The sequence below is a fragment of the Megalopta genalis genome, chromosome 6 (assembly GCF_051020955.1).
Source record: "Megalopta genalis isolate 19385.01 chromosome 6, iyMegGena1_principal, whole genome shotgun sequence".
Classification (NCBI taxonomy): Eukaryota; Metazoa; Arthropoda; class Insecta; order Hymenoptera; family Halictidae; genus Megalopta; species Megalopta genalis.
In genome coordinates, this window is record NC_135018.1 from 14853307 (window position 1) to 14880002 (window position 26696).

At 41.1% G+C, this 26696-nt stretch overlaps 1 protein-coding gene across 1 annotated transcript in view; it reads right to left on the bottom strand.

Annotated features, from left to right (window-relative positions):
* Sk2 (Sphingosine kinase 2) overlaps positions 1–20257 on the bottom strand; it is a 38031-nt gene extending 17774 nt beyond the window's left edge. The window contains exon 1 of the mRNA XM_033468892.2: positions 19216–20257. Coding sequence (XP_033324783.1) covers positions 19216–19750 — 535 coding nt within the window. The 5' untranslated portion in view covers positions 19751–20257. The remainder of the gene's footprint in view (positions 1–19215) is intronic.
* Between the last annotated feature and the right edge of the window lie 6439 nt (positions 20258–26696).

Here is a 26696-nt window from a genome sequence, read left to right on the forward strand (position 1 = left end):
AATGCGAATAAAGAATTCGTTGCGCAATAGTATTTGCATGAGCGAATTTATAACGAACAATGTTTAAACATGCGGATAGAATCGGGCTGTTTTTGATGGTATTGTTTGTGTTCGCGGTGTTAAACAGTGTTTCGTAACAAGTATTTTTACCTTACGTCAATTTACAATAATTAGGATCGAAGACAATTTTCCATTGCCAGCTAAAAGATTACTATAAACCGGGAATATAAATGCTGTCAGGCTTTGTTAAACCTTCGAAGCTGTTTCGACTCCAAAACCAAGACATTTCTTTCGATCTGCAGTATTTTCATTTTATACGATTTATATATTGCATTTTATACGCACGATATAAAACAATTCAGAGGAGCAGAACCTTTTCGCTAAATTATTTGAATAGTTTACGAGATCGGGCTGCTTCTAACGAATCATTTGAACAATGAAGACAGGTATCGAGATAGTGGTCCCAGTGAACGGGTTAATTAACTAAATGCAAAACTAGGTGACAAAAATGCTACAAAATGCTGTATTCTGGCAATACTACAGAGAATGTTCAGCGTTAATTTATGATGGCCTTTGTTATATTATTTATATTATTTATTTATATATTATATTTTTATTATTATTATATTATTTATTATTATATTTTTATTATTATTATATTATTTATTATTATATTTTTATATATTATATTCATATATTATTTATTTTATTTATATTATTAATATATGGCCTTCTCCTTTCAAAATTTAAAAACAAACGCAATAGAACCATTGCGGATCCAATGCTGCTTCTGTATGAGTTCCGGTGACAACGGTACAATGGTGATATAATTTCCAATACTTCTGCTACGCCAAAGGGTCTCGAACCCGTAACGTGTAAATAAATTCTAAATTCTCTTCCTGAATCCTAGTTGGGATCGATGACGTTCGTCAAGAATGCCACGGAGGATCTCTAGACGATTACGTGACGTGTAATGCAACGAGCGTCTTCAATCTTTAGAGCACTCTGCTGCTGCAGTCGCCAACCCCTTCGCCGAGATTTCGCTGCAGTCTATCCTTTTTTTTTTCTTCTCTTTCGTCCTCCTTTCTTGCATGCGATCGTGTTGCGGATTTAGGTTCGGCCAGAGATCGTGAAGCACGGTTCGCCTCGGTATGTACATTGGGTGAATGACAAATTATGCAGTTTTTAAGCCCTCGCCCTGCGATTTATTTTCAAAGAAACGTGCGCGTCCAGGCAATTGAATTTAGCGCGACCCTGCGCGAGGAGTTGTCACGAAATGAAACGAAAAGATTTCGGTTTTCATTCAATTTATTTACATAAACGTGGACAACTGTTTCATTCGTAATAGAACAGATGAAGAAAGTGTAATGCCGCTGTGAAATAAAAATTGAAAAATATCCTCTGTTATGTCGCCACGACACAACGGGAGAGTTTCTCAAGAAATGTGAGGTTTCTTGTCCTGGTCGGAGAATTTACCAAGACTTTTAAAAGACTTTAAAAGACTTTTAAAAGACAAGTTAAACTTCCTCTATTTTAGCAATTATTTCTGAGCGTGTTTATGATGCGAATAGATCTGAGGACCAGTGTCTCGTTAGACACACCGGTCCTCATTTATTTTGAGCATTTTATGGAGGATTATAAAAATTATCAATGCATACAGGAATTTAAATGTTTATTTTATAAATCTTTCATACATTTTTTATTGTGAATTGTGAAGTTGTTTTGAACGTGAATTGGCGAGTCTGAGAGAAGAAAGAACGTAGCTTTTGAGATGCGAGAAGAAGAAGATAGTTGAATGCGGATGGATTATCGATTTGCAATTGCAATGTATGCCGAGTGCCGAGGTACGGCATGTTGATGTCCATCGATTAAATATTTATAGTTCGTTTTCATTCGGTTCACACCATTAGAAATCCCATATTTTTCGAGAGTTTTGACAGAGAACGCTGCAGAGAATTTACCACAACGTATTGTTACTGCTGCCCCAGGCTTTTGTTTAGGGTATAATCGAGGAACATAATAGCGTAATATTGTTGCTGCCAAACGAGTCCGACGTTTCCGACAAGTACAACGTTTCATGCCACGATTGTCGATGTAAAGATATTCACGTGGAAATTATTACGTTCGTTGATCCATTTTATAGCCGAGTTAAATTTATTACCGCTGTATTCCTCGCTTTTGATTTCAGTAACATCTAAGTCATTCGACGAGTCGGAAACTGCTCTTAAACAGCACAATATTAACGCTCTAACTATCAACAAGTTCAACAGGCTGATCTTCAAACTCGTTCCTTCACAATTATTGCGATAATAAAACTGCCCCTGTAAAAAGTTGGCCAATTTGTTTAGCGATGGTGCTGCATGGCCGAATTAAATTCGTCACCGCTATATTTCATGATCTTACGGTTCTAACAGCACTCGGTAATAACGTTGGTGTTAATAGCGAGTATACTAAATGGTCCAACCATTACTCTTCAATTATTCATTGTATAATTATTGGGATTGTACAGACGTTTTTCTGGAAGGTTATAAAAATGTCTTTATGAATGTTGATCGAGACGAACTCCTGCACACCTTGAATATTCCACTCTAATTTAAAATCTAGTTCTACCAATGTCGCGTTAACGCTATAGTTACCTTGTAAATCGAAATAATTCATTTCTGATATTTTCCTTCACAATTGTACCAAGTTTTAAAAGACGTCGAAAATTATTACTATCGTTGCATGTTCCCTAAACTTCAAACTTCAACACTTCATTTACAAAAACAACGATTAAAAGACATCCCAACTCGAGACCTAGCCCTACTAGCGTCATACTAACGCTAGCCCTGCCACCACAATTTATTAATTACTCACCAATATCCTCTGTCCCGATTATTTAATTTAATTGATTTCTGTACGCGTTCCATTTCTTTGTATACAATTAATACAACGACGTATTCATAAACAAATATATTAACACATTAAAGGCGGGGGATCTTGACGAAAGTATGTTAGGTAACGCGGCGACCGCCCCGCCTCGTTTTTTGTCCTAGAGCGGGCGATATTTTGTGTAATCATAAAAAAATTTAGACTTAAAAAAGTTTATTTAAACTCTTAAAACTAAAAGAACTAAACACTAATTACAAAAAATGTTTTAAAGTACATATTTATGAGAAGTCGAGATAAATCGTAGTACTACGACTCCCGCCTTTAATGTCTTTAACACTTTATCGTCCGGTCGTGGTTAAGGCTGCCACTCAGTAAGGACTGGCTTAGTCGCGCGCGCATTTGCTCCCAGTACCGGCTAAATTTTCGCTATTCATTGTGTTGTGCTTATTCCTTTAAAAATAATAATAAATAATAATAATTATTATAATTATAATTCATAAGGATATGGGGAGGTCAGCATACAGGAGGTCAGCTACTAACAAAACAGTAAAGAAGCGAAAACCGTCGATAGCTAAAAGTCGATTAATAGGCTATCGGTCGATAAGCATTGGCAATCGAAAAGCCGATTAATAGGCTAGCGATCGATAAACATTGGCAATCGAAAAGCCGATAAATAGGCTAGCGGTCGATAAAGTGTTAAGATACGTCTATAAAAGCTATAAAACCTTGCGAACTCTGTGAACGTAAAACAAAATAGAAATTATCTTGCGATTTTTCTGCGCTACACGGAAGCTGATATTCGGATTGTCCTGCCGTCGAGAAACCGATGGAAGCTGCACGACGAAACTAATCGTCGTCTTTTCCAAAGCGAAGGTGTATGTATCTATGTACTCAAGGCCCAGCTCAAGTGTGCGACACTCTACTGTGTTGCAACATATACATACGTACATACCGTAAACAGAGTGTGCCGGCATGTACGACGCGGCAGGCGGAAGAAAATAGGTTACCGGAATGCAACCAGGAAAAGAGCGAAGAAAATCGTGTACAGGTCTGTCCGCCGCGGGTGAAAACTTTAATAAGGCCGCGATCGGATTTACGTAAACCTGTTACGCGCAGAGTTACACGTAAGCGGTGAAAGTACAGAGTAAAAGCAACAACGAGGTGTCGACGTCAGGTGAAATCACCGCTCGGTCATTATTATGTTTATCTTCCGCGTGTCGCCGTTATCGCGGGCGATATCGTAAACACGGACGCGTCGCGAGACCAGCCACACTAACGCGAATTCGAAGAACGATCGTTGCTGACATCGCCTCGATAGGGGATTCTAATTTCATGGCTCTGAGGCGTCGCAAGCAACCGTGTACTCGCGCCGCGAGATTTACGGTCTGTTTTTACCGTGGGGGGTCGGCTTCAAAAAAAAAAAAAAAAAAAAAAAAAAACAAAGAAAATAAAAGATAACTGCGGATAAGCGTGTATGAAAAAATTCGACGAATTTCAAATGAAGATGAGGGAAGTCTATGGTTATGGAACGGACACGTCAGCATCGTGGTTTGCAGGGAAACGAGAATAGCATTATTATTTTTTAAGGAGAACCAGGACGTTATTGTGGTTTCGAGGCTGACAAGAAAATTGTGTCGGGTTTCAGACAAACCAAGAAAGTTATATTTTGGTATTTAAGATGAAAACCAAAGAATCGTCCGCAGTGATTTCACATATCTCGGAAGAACCGAAGAAGTTGCTGAAAGAATTACGGTGAATGGTCACCAGGATTCACGGTTTAGAGTTACAGCGGACAAGAGAACGCACATAAAACGATAGGGCATTGGAAATAATTAGACTGTTTCAATAAAATTTGATTGGCCGAGCCAATCGGCGGAAATGGGCTTCGTTGGCTCGGCCGTCTTGAGCCAGCTGTGCTCGTCCCTCATCGGTCAGTGTTTTTCGTTAATAGATCGTAAAGAAAGCCGCGGTTTGCATTTTCGCTGCGGAAGAAGTTACTTCGAATGACCTCAGGAATCAGTCCTTTCCAGGTTCGGTGTTAACATAATTATGGGACACCCTGTATATACCTCACGACGAAATGGATCAATCGCAATGAAATTAATTTCTCGGCGCCATAAAGTGCGCCGGATTCGGCGAGATCGATGTCTATCGTTGAATAATAAAGATGTTGTTGGTAATATTGTAACGAAGACGTTCGCGATGCGAAGTATGCAGTGACAATCTGATTACGATCCAGAAGGGTGTCTCTAACGTACCGATACTTGACGCTCGGCTTTTAATACAGGCTGCATCGCTCGGCAGCGGAGTATCGCGGTTTTTAATTATGCAGCGCGCCCCGTATCATATATTATCATATCATATATTATATACATTTAATTATGGGAAACCCTGGTATATGTATAATCCCGAAGCGACGCCATCTCGGTTCGCATTCGCACATGAGAAACGATGAAAACGAAAGGAACGACGAAATCAATTCAATTCCCGCCAACGATAAAGCGACAGCTTACGATTTACGTCCATCCGAAGTCGCAATCTGCCGGATGAAAGTTTTATTTATGACCTTGCTAACGATATCGACGCGAGTCGAGATTTCGACCACGGGTCTCTATGTAATATGTAAGTCGCTGGTCTGGAGGAACAATTGGGTCGCGGGTGTCGCGTCTTAGAGGCGCCAAAAGGGTCCCGACATTTTTCCGAAGCAGACCGCGGGCGTGGACATCGGCCAAATTAAGCTGGAACGACCTACATAAAATTCCTGATTACATCTCGTTAGATTGCTTCGTGTAATATTCGAGTCTATAGAGGATGTCGCCTTGTCTACCGTTTTATACACTTCGGATCCGCTTTGGGAGAGTGCGGAACGATAAAGTGAGAATAATTGAATAATATAATTGAGAGATTATATGTACAAACGTGTTCCTCCTCGGTGCCGATAAACTGAAAATAAGATTCCATTCTATTCTACAGGGTGGCCCCTGAAAAACTGGACGGTTTGGAAAAAGTAACATTTTCAATCGTTTTTAGTTCCTCTCTTATGGAACATCCCTTCGAGATATTAAAATGGCTACGTACGATGTCCAGCAACGAATAAAGGCTCATCGAACGTTTCTATTTCAATGAAAAATTATACAAAGTCAGAGTAAATACTGGCAACATTTTAACGTTTAATGTCCGGTTTGAAAGAACTCGATCGGTCGACGATCTCCCTTGGGGATGTCGTTTTCCATGCATAATATCGATAAATCTCCATCAATTATATTTCCAAATGAAAAAATAAGCAACTAAAAACATTCTGTATCAACGTACAGGGCGATAAGAAATTCATTTATGTTTCATCGAATTATTAATCCCGATTGCAAGAAATTTCCCTTAGGGAAAATTTCACTAGATCCGTTGAAAAAATAACATACTGTTTGCAAAAGAGAAAGTAGACCGCGTGGTAGGAGGCGAGGAATGCAGAAAACCGATAAATCAATCGCGCGACGCTTGTTTCGACAATTAACCATTGTTCGATTAATCAAGGCAATCGATTACTCGGGCACAAACGCCGGGTCGTATAATCGACGCGACACGATCGCTCGCAATATCTGCATAACACCGAGTGGATGATGCGTTCGCATTGATTTTATTTATCTACCAACGAAAAGATTGCTGAACGCGTTGATCGCCGGGAGCTCGACAAGCCAGAATCAAGTCAGCCGTTCGTTCTACAGGGTGACCTGTGAACGTTGAACTACGGTCGTGGACGATTGCGTGTGAAGCAAGTCTTGGATGGTACATACCGTGAAATTGTTACATAAACGTGTGTCGTGTTACACTGCATGGCTGCGAAATTGAAACTGGACGAGGGAAACGGACACGCGGCATGGCGGTTCTGTTCTGTCTAGTTGTTTGTCGTTTCGTTTACCGTACTATGCAAATTAACACCGAATTCCCAGACACGCGAAATCGGGATAACTTTTTTTTCTTTCTTTATTCAACACCTGGAATCTCGCCCGAGATTCGCATTGGCTGACAAGAAAATACGATCGACAACAATTTTTTTTACAAAATAACACATAGAAATGCAGTGTATAAACCTGCATGTATTACTGCATGTATTATTATTAATATATATATATATATATATATATATATATATATATATATATATATATACCTGCATGTATTATTATTAATGTTGCATCGTATTACGTTAAATAAAGCAAGTAGGTAAATCTTTAGAGGAAACCTTTTTTTTAAGAAATGAAAAGATACGTAAACGCATCTTAACATTTGGGAAAGCAACGAACGAATTTCCATGTTCGGGCAAATAAATTATTCGATTCCGCAATCTGTTCAATGCTGTGTGGAGAAAAACTCGCACCGCCATGCTATGTGATTAATGTCTTATTAGAATTGCCAAATCGACGCTTTGGATTTTGTATCTACGATGCCAACTCGGGCAACAGATAAATTTAAATTATAACGATGCACGGGAGAGGCCCTTAAAGGCGAACCATGGCTTCGTGTTCTTAAAACTCATTTTATAATAGAAAAATAGAAATGAATAAAAACTATTAGCAATTTATGGTTCACATAGTAGATCGTCATGGAAAATGATTATCAAGTTTGATAAAAAGACTGTGCCGCTCGAAGGTCGCCGCCGCCGTCGCGTCGTAGCAATCAAAGTGTTAATGAACTTTAATATATGCGAAACGTAATCCGTAAGAAACTTAAATTGTTCGAATCTGATAAATGAGTGATTCGATGACGAAGTGTGCAATTGCATCACACTCGTTTCAATGTCTTGCTCACACAATTGGATTGTAAAAATTTTCATGCGTTCGTAGAATTTGTGAATTCGTTTCAAATTAAAGTTGACATTGCGCTTCTTTCATTTGCACCGGAAGAAATATTCCAACCAACAAAATTGATTTTCCCTCCGTCTCAAAATTTCTCAAACTGTGTTGTGAGAATTGAAATTTACAGAGAAATCCGCAACTCGGAAATTCTAAAGGTCGAACTTTTTTTCTACGACGTTCGCGTCCGTGAGTATGTACTAATATCGTCAAAGGAATTCTATACAATCCACTGATTAGATAGAAACGCTGCTGCTCACGTTTAAAATGATTTCATTTGCTTTCGAAGCTTTCGATTCCCGATGCCGCGGAATCGCACGTCTGGAGAATCGAATATTATTTCCTCCAAAATCGAATTGTGGTAATGCAAAGTTTCGTAACCGGTCGAGACCTTACATTACCACAATTCGAGACCTACTTCGGAGCCACCCAGTATAGAAAAAGAAAGAAATATCGCCACGTCGGTTAACCTTTTTCATTCATCCGGTCAGTCTGCATGTCAACGAATTGTTTCATTAGAATGCATGGCTCGAGGCGTTCTAATGCCTGGCATGAAAAACACGTTCGTTTTATACATAGTTTATACGCATAGGTTGCATTATGTTCCTGGTTCACATATTATATTATCGAGCGCAGATCGTGCCGAATAAACGATTACCTCGAAAACTTACGATGCAGTAATTCGGCGGGGGACAACGCTCGATATAATCTTTTATGGCAATTAATTGCAATTGAGTCCGACATGATTCGATTATATCAACATTTTCACGGATACCCTTAGTCGCCTTTGTGTACTGTATCTTATCGAGTTAGTGAGAAAAAGATAAAACGAGATTAACCGTTACCATAAATCAATAAACTTCTCGCTCTTTCAACAACGTTTAGAATTTACACGATTTTCTGCACTGTGCTCTTTATTCTGTTTTCTAATCAAACATTTTTATCAGATCATTCGATCAGTCTTTCAACGTTCAGTTGTAACATAACGCGTGATCGCTATTGTTTTTCCGTTAACTCCCTATACTCCTTGTGAACGTCTACAATTCACACAATCTTGTAGATTATTTTTATCGGCGTCGAGAAAGTGTAATTTGTTGACTCGCGTAGTTCGCACGATATAACCAAGTTTGCGAAATTCAGCTATGAAAACTTTCATATCGTACGCGTCTCGTTTGATCACTTGTTTGTGTTATAAATTACCAAGCCAATGAGGAGCAGATCAAATCAGATCAACCGCTGCAATAAATCAATAAATGTTTCATTTCTCGAACCCGTAGAATGTACACAATTTTAGAATTTGTTCTTATCGGATCGGAGATTGGAGAGAACATAAAAACGGATCGAGATTACATAAATTCATTTCTTACAAATAATCCGTCAAATCCTTTTGCACCGAGCGTCGTTTATCTGCTTTCTCGGGCCGCATTTTATGATCTAAAGAAAGAGATTTACTACGCTACAGACAATCGGGAAGGAATCGATGAACTTGTCGTACTTCGAAGCTCTAAAATTTCCACGATTCTGCAAATTATTCGTCGTCAGCGTGCAGACAAAAAAGAAAGTGCAGAATTTTCTGTATTCGATTGGATTGATACAGTTTAAATTGTGCTTTCCGGATGTCCGGAGGACCTTTATCACCGCGGAGGATTATATATTCCCGCGAATCGGCTGCGACGGTATTTTTTTTCTGTTGCAGCGTCGTGTTCGCGCAAATAAATTAGCATGATTTGCACGAGCCATTTTTACCCCACTCTCTCCTAGAGGTATTATATCGCTGTCGACGTCAAACCAAGTTATAAAACATTTAAACATATCGCTTCGAATACTTTTGCCCGGCGACATTCATTACTGTCGGAAGTCGAACGTGTGAAACGAACTTACGCAATATTACATGAAACGAAAGATCGTGACGGAATAAAATATTGATAGAAATTGCTTGCTCGTTTCCTGTTGCAATTCTGAATCAATCAGCAAACAGTATTATTATATTGCCGACGCGCACGTGTGCTGCGTTTTTCCCCATCTCGTGTGAAGTATTACCTAATACCGGAGTTATGAGTCGGATCCGTTTATATAAGTGATTTATGCATTTTGCAATCCTGCACTCTTCCCGACAAGAGCAACGTTTTCATGCATTTCGAGCACGCGTGCTGCTGCCTCTGCCTCTGCCTCGGCTGCTTTTTATCAGTTGAAAAACATTATTTGCGATTTTCATTACACGCATCCATCATTGTTTTCGTGTTCAATTGCAATAGAACAATCGTTTTTATATTTTTCTGATTTTTCATTGCTTGAAAAACGGTTTGAACTTTTCGTTCATCGCTTGCTCTTTAAGAAAGCAACATTGTTCGCTTGCGTCGCACGTTTCGATCACTCATTTTACGATCAATTGGAAGAATTGATTTAAATTTTTGTATTTTAATATTCTCTAACACCAAACCTACCGAGGTCTAAAAAAAAAGCGACAAACAAAAATTACTTAACAATAATTACAAGATAGAATTTATTCAAATTTTTTACAATTTTCTATAATAGCTCGAATAAAGGAAATATATTGAACAGCTTTTAATGGAAGCAGCTTTATGAATTCGATAACTGTGAAATCAAGAATGCGAAAACCAGTCATTCGATCGGCGCTGCGGTGGTAGATTTAGTGTTCAAACTTCTTAGAAGAAGATAGTGAAGTTCTAAGAAATGTTCAATGTCACGGTAAAAACGTTTTACTGTAAAATAAGGAACAACTACATGTCGAACTTGCACAGTTGTGTAATTTTTTTAAACAAGAAGCAGATTTTTCTATTTCTTTATAAAAATCTCGAAATTAAAACAGGATACCGATTACCATAGTACCAGAAAACATCTTTTTACACCACGAAATTATTAATCCAATAAGATGGGAAGGGCGATAACGGAAGAGGTTTTTCTTCGGCGAGGTCGGACTTTTACGATTGACCAGGGACAAGTAAACTATAGCACTCCGGAGCACGCACAAATGGCGACGCAAGGTCTGGCTAAAAAGCCAAGGGAACTATGTCTGAATAAGAATTTCAATCCGCGACCCTTCTCGAGCTATTCTGCGATCGATTCTATGCGGCTATTCGCTATGCACTTCCTCGAGATGGAACAATGGCGTAAATCTCTGGAGGATATTGTTCTTAGCTACTATCCTATGCTCCGCTGTGGCATGATTACTTCTCTTCTTTGAAGCATCATCCTGGTCTAGCGAAATGAAGTTCCACGGCCTAGTAAAAAATCGCTACCGGAACGTTTGAATTACAGTAAATTCTTCCTAATTGATGCTCAGATTGTGCACAAAAATGGACAATTTGGGAAGAACCTCGGCCACGTAAACTATTCATTCATACATACGAATCTTACACTCGATATTGATTTTTCTTGCAAACTAAGCACGCTTTTCAATAATGTTGTTGTAAAACAAATTGCTCGTTCTAAAAAACAGAAGATACAAGAGCCAGTTTTACAGAAAATTGACGCTCAGATTGTACACAAAAATGGACAATTTGGGAAGAGGAGATACGTTCATTCGAGCCTTGCCGCTCGTTTTTATAGTTACCCGTTTGTCAACAACTATAAAGATGAACCGCGAGGCCCGAATGATTGTGTCTCATTTTCCCAAATTGTCCATTTTTGTGTACGATCTGAGCGTCAATTAGGAAGAATTTATTGTATACCGCGGAAGTTTGCGCTAACTTACGTACTTTCTGTAAAATTGGCTCTTGTTTCTTCTGTTTTTAGAACGAACAATTTGTTTTACAACAACATTATTGAAAAGCGTGCTTAGTTCACAAGAAGAATCAATATCGAGTGTAAGATTCGTATGTATGAATGAATAGTTTACGTGGCCGAGGTTCTGATAAAGAGCGAATATTTACACATAAGGAGTAGATAAGAATTGGAGGCTTCAGGCGGGCTGAACCGAGACGTACAGGGATGCGCGGTTAGAAAGATACAACAAAGAATCTAAATATTGAATTATGTATATTGCAATCGTTTCAAGGTTATTAATCCGTAATCCTAATAAACGTTTTCCAACGTTTTCATCGAACCTCGTGAATTGAGATTTACCCAGCCTGGTCAATCACATTGATGTGTGCCTAACTATTATAGTTTTAACGATAGCAGTGTGTAAAAATTCACGAAGGTTGTGTAAATATGTATAAATAAGCGTGGAAAGTTTCGTGGAGACAACCTCTCTAGTTTCTCCTTTAAAAAAATCCCAGAGTTTGCCCTTCCGGCAGGTTTAATAAAACGGAGTACGAACATAAAGAGACTAAGACGAGACAATTCTGTCTGCTTATATCGTATCGTTATAAACAAATTTTTAATAAATCTGGAATAGAATACGATTTCGTTTTCGTTTCGACGATCCAGAGTTAATCGGGGTTCCAATCTTCTAGCAAATTTTAATGCATTTGAAAATGAAAAACGTTGACGCCCCGTGTAATTAAAATTCGTAATTAAAGCAGTTGCCACGACTATTCGAAACCAGAGCATCGAGCGGCTTAAGATGGATGAAGAATGATCGAATAGATCACGTTATTCGCAAGAAACGCCAACGCTGTTTTGCTCTTGCGTTTATACCACGAAGAACAGAGTCTTTCCCTCGTGAGTTAATCCTTTCAATAGAGTTTTTGCTTGCATCTATTAATCACGGTCTGTTAAGCACTTAATTGAGAATGATATGATCCTTATACAGGGTGTCCCGTTACTAAATGGTCCGCGCAAAGAAGCCGGCTGAGCAAACAAAATGAAGGCAGAAAAGCTCGCGCTCACCCAAAACGAACACTAGACGCCCCCGCGGCTGGCTGCGTTCACGCTTAATGAACGTAAAAAATACTGCTCACGCTATTTCCACGGTAGAACGTCATTGACAAACGATTTTTAATTAGGTGGCAATCGTCTCGGTGAACGAGCAACTTTTATTCGACCTGTGAATGATTCTGTTTTCAATCTCTGCGTCGTTCCTCTAGACTGCAAGACTCTAAACTGTATCTAGACAGCCTAGACGATCGATGATCTGCAATGATCACGAAACAAAATAAACGAAAATAAACAGCGTTTATTCTATTATCCTCATATTTATCTGAAGCATGCTAATTGCTGGCTGCGAATTTTATGCGTTTACGAGAAAAACGAGCAGATAAAATACAAACCGGTGAAAACATTTAATGAATTTCAAGATGCTATTGCATTGTTTTCAACTAAACAGATTAATTAAAGAATTGAAAGAAATATTGGGTTGGCAACTAAGTAATTGCCGATTTCAGTTATAGATGTCTCTCACTCCCATTTTTATGTTATTCGTAAATGTTATATTATAAAATTATTATTATTATTATTATGTTATTTTATATTATCCGTGAATGTTAGCAACTGGACAAATTTAATGCAGCGGTCAAGGAAAAGCGACCAGAATTGGTCGATCGTAAAGGTGTCATTTTCCACCAGGACAATGCTAGGCCGCACACGTCTTTGTCCACTCGGCAAAAATTGATGGATATCGGTTGGGAATCGATGTTACACCCACCATATAGCCCTGATCTCGCGCCATCGGATTACCACTTATTTCGATCCCTGGACAACTCCCTTCGTGGTAAAACTTTTAACGACGATGACGCTGTAAAATCTCACTTAACTCAGTTTTTGGCCGAAAAGGATCAGACTTTCTACGAGCGTGGAATTTTCAAGTTGTCAGAGAGACGGCAAAAGGTCATCGAACAAAATGGAAAATACATTACAGATTAAACTTCGTTCCAAGTTAAAAAAATTTTTCATTTCATTGAGCAAATCGTCAATTACTTAGCTGCCAACCCAATACTTACGGAGCTTCTATATCTTGCTATTAAAACGAACAATTTTTGTTTAGCACAAAAATCCGCAGTATGCTCATGAAAGAAATGGGCGATCGTAACAAAGAACGGTACAAACACCAGAGCAATTTAAGATGGTTAAGAGAGGAAACTGTTTCCACGTAATCCCGGCGTTTTGTGGTCGATGCAAATGTTTATTTCGCAAAGACTGCCAGTCCATTAATTACCTTCGATTGCGTAGATTGCATAGATCGCCCTTGCGAGCTTATCTCATCCGCGTTTAATGAGAAATTTCTATTCAGGAAACTAATGGACCGACGATAAAGTCATGGCCATTGCAAACGACTTAACAGCTTCAATGGTTTTTCGATGGGTTCCGTGTAACGGGAAAATCTATGTATTCCGCCGATGAAATTCTTCTGCGCTGGAATGATCGTTTTATGAGACGCGATCGCCGAATGCCCTACAGGTTGCCGGTGTTATTAAAGAGACAAAGATTTGGCACCGGTGCAATTGAATTCTTGGATTCGGCCACCTTCGCCGCACCGAATAACGAACTTTTCGAAGACAGGTTAATAAATCTTCCCGCTTAAGCGGCATTTCTTCCGGCCGATTGTTTGAATGTCGCGTGATTTGTTGGACCCGTGTCGCGCCGCTCTGGAAACCACGAATTATGTATTCCGTTTAAGGGGCCGGAGACGTTTATGCGCGTCCTACGTTTCTCGCGGAAAGATCGGAATTGTTGTTGCGCGAGGCACGAGACGCAGAGCAGACCATCGCGAAAACAATGGAATCATATAAAATATGTAGCATATTTCTGATGATTGCAAGTACTACTATGGTTTAGTGATAGTTTAGTGATAGGTATAGTTTGGTGATGAATTTTGGAACGCGTGAATTTTAGGAAGCGATGAAACATAATACAGCCAGGAACATTAATGTAAATTGTATTACGACGTGCGATACAGTTTCGAAATTCTGTTACAACTAGACCGTCGACTTCTATGCGTTCAAGATGTGTACATTGTAAATTGTTAACGTATGCGGAAGTGTATTGTACCGATGAAAATTACTAAACGATGCACGTTTCAATTTTCCCGCGAGACATATTTTTGTCGACGGCAGACAATTTGTTCATATTTTGGATATAATACGAAGATGTAACTCGGATATAAAACACAGCGGGCCAGTTGGAATACAATAAAACACGATGGAAACATGGATGCAATGACGTGCGTGACATACTTTTGACGAGGGAAAATGTTACTGCAACGTTTGGAAATGTTCTTGCGAACGAAACGTGAATTTTAGGATGCTGGTACAAATTGAGAGATAACAGAAGATAATGCCTGTGGCGAATGTATTGCACAATGCGCAATACAATTTCCGTACTATCACGACTAGAAGACTGTGGACTTTTATGCATTCACGTTTTTGACATACAAGGAAGTGTATTATACTGATGAAAATTAGCAATGTGGTTACTTCAGTTTTCAAATAATCTGTTGGTATATGGAAGACAGTATCTTTTCATTTTAGATGTACATATATATAATATGAAAATGTCAATCGGATATAAAACGCAGCGGACCAGCAGGAGGAGGATAAAACCCGATGAAAACGTGGATGAAATGAAATACATTACGTACTTTTGACGATTGAAAATGTTAGCTGCAACGTTTGAACGTATATCATTGCAAATAAAATGTAAATTTAAAAATGCGAGTACTAATTGAGGAAAATGCAGTGACAAATATCGATAAAAATTTTGTTAAGTCTGTCACATATTTTATTGTCACTTATTTTACTATTACGACAAGACTTTGGATCTTCGTGCATTAACACATTCGCTGCCATCTTGTAGTTTATGCACATTATGCATGCATGTAGATAGCCAAATTAATGTTATACACTATATAATTTTATACTACTTAAAATCGTAGCATGTCTTGAATATTCCTTTGTTAAATTGTTATGATGATTGATAAAAGAAATCAACGTTTTAACAATGCAAATCCTTCTCATTTTAGATAATATCGGAAGATATCGTTACGGACAATATATGAAACAATAGGAGACTAGCATGAAAATTGGGAAACGATAAAATTCGATGCGAAGGAAACATTGGTAAATATTTAGTAAAATGAATTCTGCATTTGCAACGCTTGAAAACGTTGCAAAAATAAAATATGAAATGAACGAGATAAATTGAGATTGGAAAATAACGGCACAAAGCCGAAACTGAAAACCAGGATAAAATTTTAATAAATCGTGTGATATATTTCTAAAGCTTGGAAATATTTAAGCGGATATCTCTGCTGGCTTTTAACGAGCACAAATACAAATTTTTGTATTAAGGAAAATTTTCGAAGAATAAATTCATATTCTTGTATTTAGAGGTTTTTGATGAATAAACAAATCTTCGCATTGAGAATATCTGGAAAAATATATCTATTTTTATATTGTAAAATTTTGAAAGAATACATTTTTATATTGAAAAATTGTAGAAGAATAAATCTCTCTATACTAAGATAAGTTTTTATAATTAGAAATCGTGGAAGAATAAATTTCTGCATCGATAAATTTCGACAGAATAAACTTTTATATTTAGAAATCGTGGAGGAACAAATTCTTGTATTGAGAAATTTTCGAAGAAGAAATTAACTTTTGTATTGAGTAAAAATTGCAATAAACATTTAGCATCGTGCCTCTTCCGTGTATAAAAGTAGACACGACCACACAAATCGCTGGCGGCGGCGTTGTGTAATTGTGGATAAACGCAGCGTGTAGACAAAGAAACAAAGCAATTAACGCGACAGTGAAGCAAGAACTTACTTTACTGTGTTGTGTATGTATTGTGTGTGTGTTGTGTATGTGTTCAATTCAAGAACGCGCGAATGTTTTGTATTATTAGCCGCTCACTTGGATCGGTGGATATAATAATTCTATGAAAAGTGGATAATGGATAAAAATAATTCTATGAAAATTTTTCGCACACTGTTCAATCAATCTTTTCGCCTTGAACAATTGCAAATACTTATATCTCCCTTCTTTCCGGCGAGGAAACAAACGTCAGCATTTCACCTATCGGCATGGACACTATCCAAATACACTCGATGCAAATGTTTCGTAAATATTTTGCTGGGTTTTTTCAAATAAATTTACGTCATTGTTGCTGCACCGTGCGATTCTTAGAACAGTGTGAATCGTTGCGAATAAAGAATGGAAAGGTGTTCAAATATTTTTTCCTTCATTTCTGACTTACCAAACAGGAAATTGGTAGCATTAATATAATTCGATTGCGTCAAAAAGCGTGAAGGAATTTCAGGATTAGGAGATTTCGAAATATTGTATAACAAAAGTATTGTACAATAATCTCTTTTGAAGAACCATTAAAATTCGCAGAACACATTAACAGCGATGTATAGAAACAAAGAGAGATAGATTATTTTAGTTAACGTAGAATTCAAAATGATTAAATTCAATTGAAACAACTTTGTAATATCGAGTCAGTCGTCAATCGTCAATTTATATAGAATAAATAATAATTTCTTTTAACCAATAACGAAATTCTGTTGTTTGCAACAGAATAAATATTCTTTTATGTAAAACATAAGGTAAATGGTTAATATGTTTTTTTTTCATTCAAGGATGTTCAGGGATGGGAAAAATTAGTTGATTTGGATGGCGTGGAGTATAATGATCTCCCTGTGCAAGCTTGAAGAATATACTGGGAGCAGAATAATTTCGAATCCTCTGAAACAGGAAGCGAACGCGCATAAATTTCACACGAGTCCTGCCACCGGTGGAATAATGATTTTTCTGCTCCTCGAAATTGCGGATATTACGCTGCAGAAAACGCGCTAATGAAAAGGAACCCGAACGGAAGGTTCCAGACGCACTGTTCTGACGGAAATTGGCCTAATTTCAACGAGTTTTTCACAGTTGGACCGCCTCGTTTTTAATTGGGAGAACATCTCATTTGATCGGCTGATTTTCAGACGATTTATAAGATCTCTAAATAAATAGCCGGGGATAACGTAAGCAAAGATTAATTTTGTAAAGCGTAAAGTAATGTTCTAATTGTTAAAGATCATTTCTTTTTCATTTTAAAACCTCGGAGAATCGTGGACTTTAGAAACCACGAGTCAAGACCTCTTCTGTGAAATTCAAACAGGTTGCAATATTAAATTTTCAGTATCCTTTTTTCATTAATCTTTCTCGTGTTTTTTTAGACAATGAATAATATCATTTAAGCATGATACTGAAAATGAATGCGCGTATGACCTATCCATTAAAATTCATGACTAAGATAAAAGTGACTACGCAAGTATATACACGTTCACTGAAGCATAGTGCAAGATTAACCAGAAGCAGTAGTAAAAAAAACAATAAAACATGCGAACACGAGAACCATAAAATACCACAAGATCTGTAAAATTAATTGAATTTAAAAAAAAAAGTGTTCATAAGGGTTATAAATATTTCCTAAAATTAGACGAATGACGCAACGCGTTGCATAACTGTTATAGCGAATGTTATCGTAAGATAATTAATTACCCGTTCAACATTGATCAACCGAAAACCTAATGGAATTCTCAAAGGTATACATACTTGCCAAGTATAAACTAGAGAAAGATAGAGGACCAAGCATGCATCCCCGAATTAATTCAGCATCACAGAATTAATTGTTTACCTCAGCCAGAGGTGAACTCAGGAAACACTTGTTGTATTAGATACCAAGATATTACATGCATTCAGTTGGACCTACTCAGGCAGGCATGTTGGCAACCAGCCTGCATATGCAGGCTATGTAATAGAAAGTATTTCACATTATAATGTACATGTATCACTCAGCGTTTACAATGCCAGGAAACGTAACAGGCCATTAAAATTTAAATGAAAAAATATTGAATATCTTTGAACCTCCATCAAACAACTAAAAGTATGAAATGTATCCTATACGAACGGAATAACGCAACTCTACTCTCATTTACAAAACTCGAACAACTCTCTCTCTCTCTCTCTCTCTCTCTCTCTCTCTCTCTCTCTCTCTTCTCATTGACAATAGAAATGCCCGAGAAAAATATGATTAGATTTAAATGGGCAAACATTGTGTGAACAGAAAGTTTTACTCAAAGTCTTTCGAGATCATAGGTCGTTGATAATTCCAAGGTCGCACGATCATCTTGCCAGACCGAAGTCTTGAACTTGATCGTGTCGTTATGACATCACAACAAAAACGTCCTGATTTCTTGAACGAGTGATTCTTTCAATTCTCGATCACGTTGCCTCGATAATAACCGCGTTAATCGAGATGTTCAAGTTAGGTGGGACACCCTGTATATTCGATTATCCGCGAGCTTCGCAGACGTAACATTGTTTATCTCATTAAAAAAATGTCGAGAGGACAGGCATCGGTGTCCTGACAGCAGAGTACAGACCCTTGAAAATCATTACATAATATTACTGTTCAACCTCTGATGTACGCTTGTTTTGCGCGACCGCCACAGATATTGCAATGGCGTTAGGAACAGTCGGTTACCTAACGTTATCGTCCGCCTAATCAGCGGTCGCGTCGATTTGCTTAAAGAAAAGAAGGCTCTCCGGTAGGGTGGCTGTAATTAATCGAGCGGCCCGTTATCGCGTCTCCATTCAGTACTCACCGTTGATCAGCGACTCAAGGTTCCCGTGACTGGGGCTCATAAAGCTCTTTGGCACGGGCACGCTGGCGATCAAGCATTTGATGGCCAGCCGCCACCTGCTCGCCTCCCGCAGATTGTCCTCGTACTTGTCGAAGCTACGGAACCGCAGAGTGATGGTGGTCCTCTCGCGTCGCTTCGCATCCTTCATGCGGGCCTTCTTCAGCGTGTAAGCGTAAATGTAAAGATAGGCCGAGGTGTCGAACTCGTCGTAGCACTGGAATGCTTCGGCGGATTCGACCAGCTTCAATTGCGATCTCGAGGTGCCCGGGCCGCAGACGCAGCTTCCCGCGCTTTTGCGCTTCGAGCGCATACATCTGCAGCCGATTATGTCGCCCAACGCGATCGTCTCAACCTTCGTCGCACCATTGTTGTCCTTCTCGAGGCTGAGACCTTTCTCGGTCAGCCTCACCTTGTAGTAGGTGTTCTTTTTCGAGGTGACATAGAAGGTCTCTTCCAGGAGCGTGCTAGAATGCACTTGACCACCACCGTCCTCCATGACACGCCGACGACTGTCTCTGCTCCGATAAGAAACTTGAATTAGACCGATGTTCGCGCCATAGGTGAACCATTATCATGGCACACGAGTGGTTAACATCTCACTAATTCGGCAAACCTTCTACGCGAAGGCGCAGCTACGCCTAGGTACCATTTAACGGACAATATCGAAGCCGATCACACGATTATTTGAATTTTAGCTCGCACTTTGCTACATCTCTTTTTCATTGGTCTCTATTCCGCCGATCCGGTTCGTTCCATTGCGAATTTATGGGAACACGTGCCAATTCCGGATACACCTTGGATCTTACTGGAACGGTGTATCGGTGGACGGTTTCTCTATCACAATGATCAACACTGGTTCTTTAACTCGTGATCGAATGTAACGTTAGGACTCGGAATCGCGGTTGGAAGATTTAATTCAGCATCGCGTCTCGACGACTCCCGTACTTGCGCGCACTCGAGCATTGAACTGCCTCGAATACTCCGATGCCCATAGTATATACTGTTTATATGATACCTGAAAGACCAATTACTATATGACGGTGCCTCGACGATCCGCCATCAGAGGGCCACAAGCGATGGACCCCCACGCCGAAATGTCGCGAAACCAAATGTTTCGCGCGCCCTCTTGCGGATGCCCATCGTGACATGCTACGCCATTCGCTCGATAGATGTAGCTGCCAGCTGTTAATCGAATAAATTAACGCTTTTTATAAAGGACGAATATGATTGAAACTATATCGATTAAAAAATAAATGAGTATTAATAAATCAGTAATTTCAAACGAACGCGCTTACTATCTGTAGATAAAGAAGATTTGGAACAGAAATTCCAGTTAGTGCCATCTATTCAAATGCGGGAAAAGATTCAAATTCAAATAAGAAACTTCAGTCGTTGAGAAATTGTAACTATTCAAACGTTATTAAAATGTTGAAATCTTTAACCCGGGCTTTATCTTTCTTAATTTGATTAAACAAGGCTATTGCAGGTAATAAATTCCAGCATTTTACTTCTTTTCTTTCGTATTTTTCAATTGATAGCTCAGTCGGAATGTTAGTAAAATGAGCTCCTAGGGACTGCCGCCAGGGTCAGCGCAGAGATAGGGTTTCAGCGGGAAAACATATATGGAATCCCACACTATCCCGAGATGTGCGTAAAGCATTTCCCAAATTATGTTTATACACATTAAATATTAATCTGTATATTACAGAACGTTCGTGGTGAACGAAGCCAAGCAGATTAAATAAATTTCGTTCCCTTGAAGTTAATTAATATCAAGCAATGCATCTGCATTACAATTTAATTGTCACTAAAATGAAGAGGAATATTTTTATAACACAAAGAAGTCAAAAGAATTTATATAATTCTTTCGTACAGTATAGAATTAAAATTTCATGAATTATCAAAAATGCGTAATGCCTGTACGGACAGGCGTAAGCGGAAACCCGATCGGGGTGGAATTAAGAAATTTGAGCGGAATCGAACAGGATACGATTCTTGCGTGGTCTCAGGCGGACTCAAACAGTGAAATATATCGGGAATTCGCTCAATTCAGCCCGATTCTTATCGACATCATCCATCATTGCTTCACTTTTGCAACGATGAACCAACGATGTTGTGAACTAACGTAGAAGAAGTATAAGGAACACAATTAAATTTCTATACATAAATTATCAATGAATGTGTAGCATAATAACATCATCTATGATTAGAAAATATCAATGTCAAAAAGAGTTAAAAATTTGCAGCTATTAGCTCGGTATCATTTTCGATACAAAACTCATTGTAATTCGCAACATTTTCTGAACCGAGAATGATACCGATTGCCCGGATCTCACCGCGAGGAGGTTGCTGCTTTAGAGACCCGAAAGGGAGTCAGAGCGAAGTCGGAATTCGCTATGGCTCCCTTTCTTACAACGACGACTTATAAACTAACCCACACGCTCGCCTGCTAGCTAGCACACGCCCACACTCACTCACACGTTCGCATATGTCAAGTACTATTTGCGGACCAAGTGGATCAAAGAAGAAGTCTCCGATCCACGGAGACCAAAATGAATCAGTGCAGATGGCAGTGATTATTTCAAAGTGAGAAACAAGTGCGAGTCAGGACAGAAGGCACTGACTCGAGGGTGACGCGACGCGTACAATGCTCGCACAAGTCTGGAGCCTCGCACATCACGATGACCGGCGCGATCACATGAGGAATGATGATCCAAAGTTGGATCATCCCACAATGGGTCGGATTTCTCGCCCTGCGCCCCGCCCCCAAGAGAGAGCTAAGGACGGCTTATGTAGCGAATGTGCCAAGCGAGAGCCTCCCCAGAAGGAGGGTCCGCGTTCGAATCACCACGCCGCATGGTCACTCGTCGAACATCGAGATGTGTCCGGACTTACCCAAGAGTATGCGCAAGCAAGGCCACCACAGCTATCTGCAGTGGCGGAGTCTAAAACGAGATGCGAAAATGTAAAGCTAAGGCAATACTACTGGACATATGCGAAATTAGCGACTCGGGTACCTCGGGGACGCTACCCCCCGTACTCGCTTGCAGACCCCTCCTGCAAGCGAGCCCCTGAGGGGCCACACTTTTACAATACACACCATTTTACAGTATAAAGTTTGCAGCTATTTGCTCGGTATAATCCCCGATTGAAAAATCATTGCCATTGGCAACATTTTCTGAACCGAGAATGATACCGATTGCCCGGATCTCACCGCGAGGAGGTTGCTGCTTTAGAGACCCGAAAGGGAGTCAGAGCGAAGTCGGAATTCGCTATGGCTCCCTTTCTTACAACGACGACTTATAAACTAACACACACGCTCGCCTGCTAGCTAGCACACGCCCACACTCACTCACACGTTCGCATATGTCAAGTACTATTTGCGGACCAAGTGGATCAAAGAAGAAGTCTCCGATCCACGGAGACCAAAATGAATCAGTGCAGATGGCAGTGATTATTTCAAAGTGAGAAACAAGTGCGAGTCAGGACAGAAGGCACTGACTCGAGGGTGACGCGACGCGTACAATGCTCGCACAAGTCTGGAGCCTCGCACATCACGATGACCGGCGCGATCACATGAGGAATGATGATCCAAAGTTGGATCATCCCACAATGGGTCGGATTTCTCGCCCTGCGCCCCGCCCCCAAGAGAGAGCTAAGGACGGCTTATGTAGCGAATGTGCCAAGCGAGAGCCTCCCCAGAAGGAGGGTCCGCGTTCGAATCACCACGCCGCATGGTCACTCGTCGAACATCGAGATGTGTCCGGACTTACCCAAGAGTATGCGCAAGCAAGGCCACCACAGCTATCTGCAGTGGCGGAGTCTAAAACGAGATGCGAAAATGTAAAGCTAAGGCAATACTACTGGACATATGCGAAATTAGCGACTCGGGTACCTCGGGGACGCTACCCCCCGTACTCGCTTGCAGACCCCTCCTGCAAGCGAGCCCCTGAGGGGCCACACTTTTACAATACACACCATTTTACAGTATAAAGTTTGCAGCTATTTGCTCGGTATAATCCCCGATTGAAAAATCATTGCCATTGGCAACATTTTCTAGGTCGATAATGATACCGATTGCCCGGATCTCACCGCGAGGAGGTTGCTGCTTTAGAGACCCGAAAGGGAGTCAGAGCGAAGTCGGAATTCGCTATGGCTCCCTTTCTTACAACGACGACTTATAAACTAACACACACGCTCGCCTGCTAGCTAGCACACGCCCACACTCACTCACACGTTCGCATATGTCAAGTACTATTTGCGGACCAAGTGGATCAAAGAAGAAGTCTCCGATCCACGGAGACCAAAATGAATCAGTGCAGATGGCAGTGATTATTTCAAAGTGAGAAACAAGTGCGAGTCAGGACAGAAGGCACTGCCTCGAGGGTGACGCGACGCGTACAATGCTCGCACAAGTCTGGAGCCTCGCACATCACGATGACCGGCGCGATCACATGAGGAATGATGATCCAAAGTTGGATCATCCCACAATGGGTCGGATTTCTCGCCCTGCGCCCCGCCCCCAAGAGAGAGCTAAGGACGGCTTATGTAGCGAATGTGCCAAGCGAGAGCCTCCCCAGAAGGAGGGTCCGCGTTCGAATCACCACGCCGCATGGTCACTCGTCGAACATCGAGATGTGTCCGGACTTACCCAAGAGTATGCGCAAGCAAGGCCACCACAGCTATCTGCAGTGGCGGAGTCTAAAACGAGATGCGAAAATGTAAAGCTAAGGCAATACTACTGGACATATGCGAAATTAGCGACTCGGGTACCTCGGGGACGCTACCCCCCGTACTCGCTTGCAGACCCCTCCTGCAAGCGAGCCCCTGAGGGGCCACACTTTTACAATACACACCATTTTACAGTATAAAGTTTGCAGCTATTTGCTCGGTATAATCCCCGATTGAAAAATCATTGCCATTGGCAACATTTTCTAGGTCGATAATGATACCGATTGCCCGGATCTCACCGCGAGGAGGTTGCTGCTTTAGAGACCCGAAAGGGAGTCAGAGCGAAGTCGGAATTCGCTATGGCTCCCTTTCTTACAACGACGACTTATAAACTAACACACACGCTCGCCTGCTAGCTAGCACACGCCCACACTCACTCACACGTTCGCATATGTCAAGTACTATTTGCGGACCAAGTGGATCAAAGAAGAAGTCTCCGATCCACGGAGACCAAAATGAATCAGTGCAGATGGCAGTGATTATTTCAAAGTGAGAAACAAGTGCGAGTCAGGACAGAAGGCACTGCCTCGAGGGTGACGCGACGCGTACAATGCTCGCACAAGTCTGGAGCCTCGCACATCACGATGACCGGCGCGATCACATGAGGAATGATGATCCAAAGTTGGATCATCCCACAATGGGTCGGATTTCTCGCCCTGCGCCCCGCCCCCAAGAGAGAGCTAAGGACGGCTTATGTAGCGAATGTGCCAAGCGAGAGCCTCCCCAGAAGGAGGGTCCGCGTTCGAATCACCACGCCGCATGGTCACTCGTCGAACATCGAGATGTGTCCGGACTTACCCAAGAGTATGCGCAAGCAAGGCCACCACAGCTATCTGCAGTGGCGGAGTCTAAAACGAGATGCGAAAATGTAAAGCTAAGGCAATACTACTGGACATATGCGAAATTAGCGACTCGGGTACCTCGGGGACGCTACCCCCCGTACTCGCTTGCAGACCCCTCCTGCAAGCGAGCCCCTGAGGGACCACACTTTTACAATACACACCATTTTACAGTATAAATTTTGCAGCTATTTGCTCGGTATAATCCCCAATTAAAAAATCATTGCCATTGGCAACATTTTCTAGGTCGATAATGATACCGATTGCCCGGATCTCACCGCGAGGAGGTTGCTGCTTTAGAGACCCGAAAGGGAGTCAGAGCGAAGTCGGAATTCGCTATGGCTCCCTTTCTTACAACGACGACTTATAAACTAACACACACGCTCGCCTGCTAGCTAGCACACGCCCACACTCACTCACACGTTCGCATATGTCAAGTACTATTTGCGGACCAAGTGGATCAAAGAAGAAGTCTCCGATCCACGGAGACCAAAATGAATCAGTGCAGATGGCAGTGATTATTTCAAAGTGAGAAACAAGTGCGAGTCAGGACAGAAGGCACTGACTCGAGGGTGACGCGACGCGTACAATGCTCGCACAAGTCTGGAGCCTCGCACATCACGATGACCGGCGCGATCACATGAGGAATGATGATCCAAAGTTGGATCATCCCACAATGGGTCGGATTTCTCGCCCTGCGCCCCGCCCCCAAGAGAGAGCTAAGGACGGCTTATGTAGCGAATGTGCCAAGCGAGAGCCTCCCCAGAAGGAGGGTCCGCGTTCGAATCACCACGCCGCATGGTCACTCGTCGAACATCGAGATGTGTCCGGACTTACCCAAGAGTATGCGCAAGCAAGGCCACCACAGCTATCTGCAGTGGCGGAGTCTAAAACGAGATGCGAAAATGTAAAGCTAAGGCAATACTACTGGACATATGCGAAATTAGCGACTCGGGTACCTCGGGGACGCTACCCCCCGTACTCGCTTGCAGACCCCTCCTGCAAGCGAGCCCCTGAGGGGCCACACTTTTACAATACACACCATTTTACAGTATAAAGTTTGCAGCTATTTGCTCGGTATAATCCCCGATTGAAAAATCATTGCCATTGGCAACATTTTCTAGGTCGATAATGATACCGATTGCCCGGATCTCACCGCGAGGAGGTTGCTGCTTTAGAGACCCGAAAGGGAGTCAGAGCGAAGTCGGAATTCGCTATGGCTCCCTTTCTTACAACGACGACTTATAAACTAACACACACGCTCGCCTGCTAGCTAGCACACGCCCACACTCACTCACACGTTCGCATATGTCAAGTACTATTTGCGGACCAAGTGGATCAAAGAAGAAGTCTCCGATCCACGGAGACCAAAATGAATCAGTGCAGATGGCAGTGATTATTTCAAAGTGAGAAACAAGTGCGAGTCAGGACAGAAGGCACTGACTCGAGGGTGACGCGACGCGTACAATGCTCGCACAAGTCTGGAGCCTCGCACATCACGATGACCGGCGCGATCACATGAGGAATGATGATCCAAAGTTGGATCATCCCACAATGGGTCGGATTTCTCGCCCTGCGCCCCGCCCCCAAGAGAGAGCTAAGGACGGCTTATGTAGCGAATGTGCCAAGCGAGAGCCTCCCCAGAAGGAGGGTCCGCGTTCGAATCACCACGCCGCATGGTCACTCGTCGAACATCGAGATGTGTCCGGACTTACCCAAGAGTATGCGCAAGCAAGGCCACCACAGCTATCTGCAGTGGCGGAGTCTAAAACGAGATGCGAAAATGTAAAGCTAAGGCAATACTACTGGACATATGCGAAATTAGCGACTCGGGTACCTCGGGGACGCTACCCCCCGTACTCGCTTGCAGAC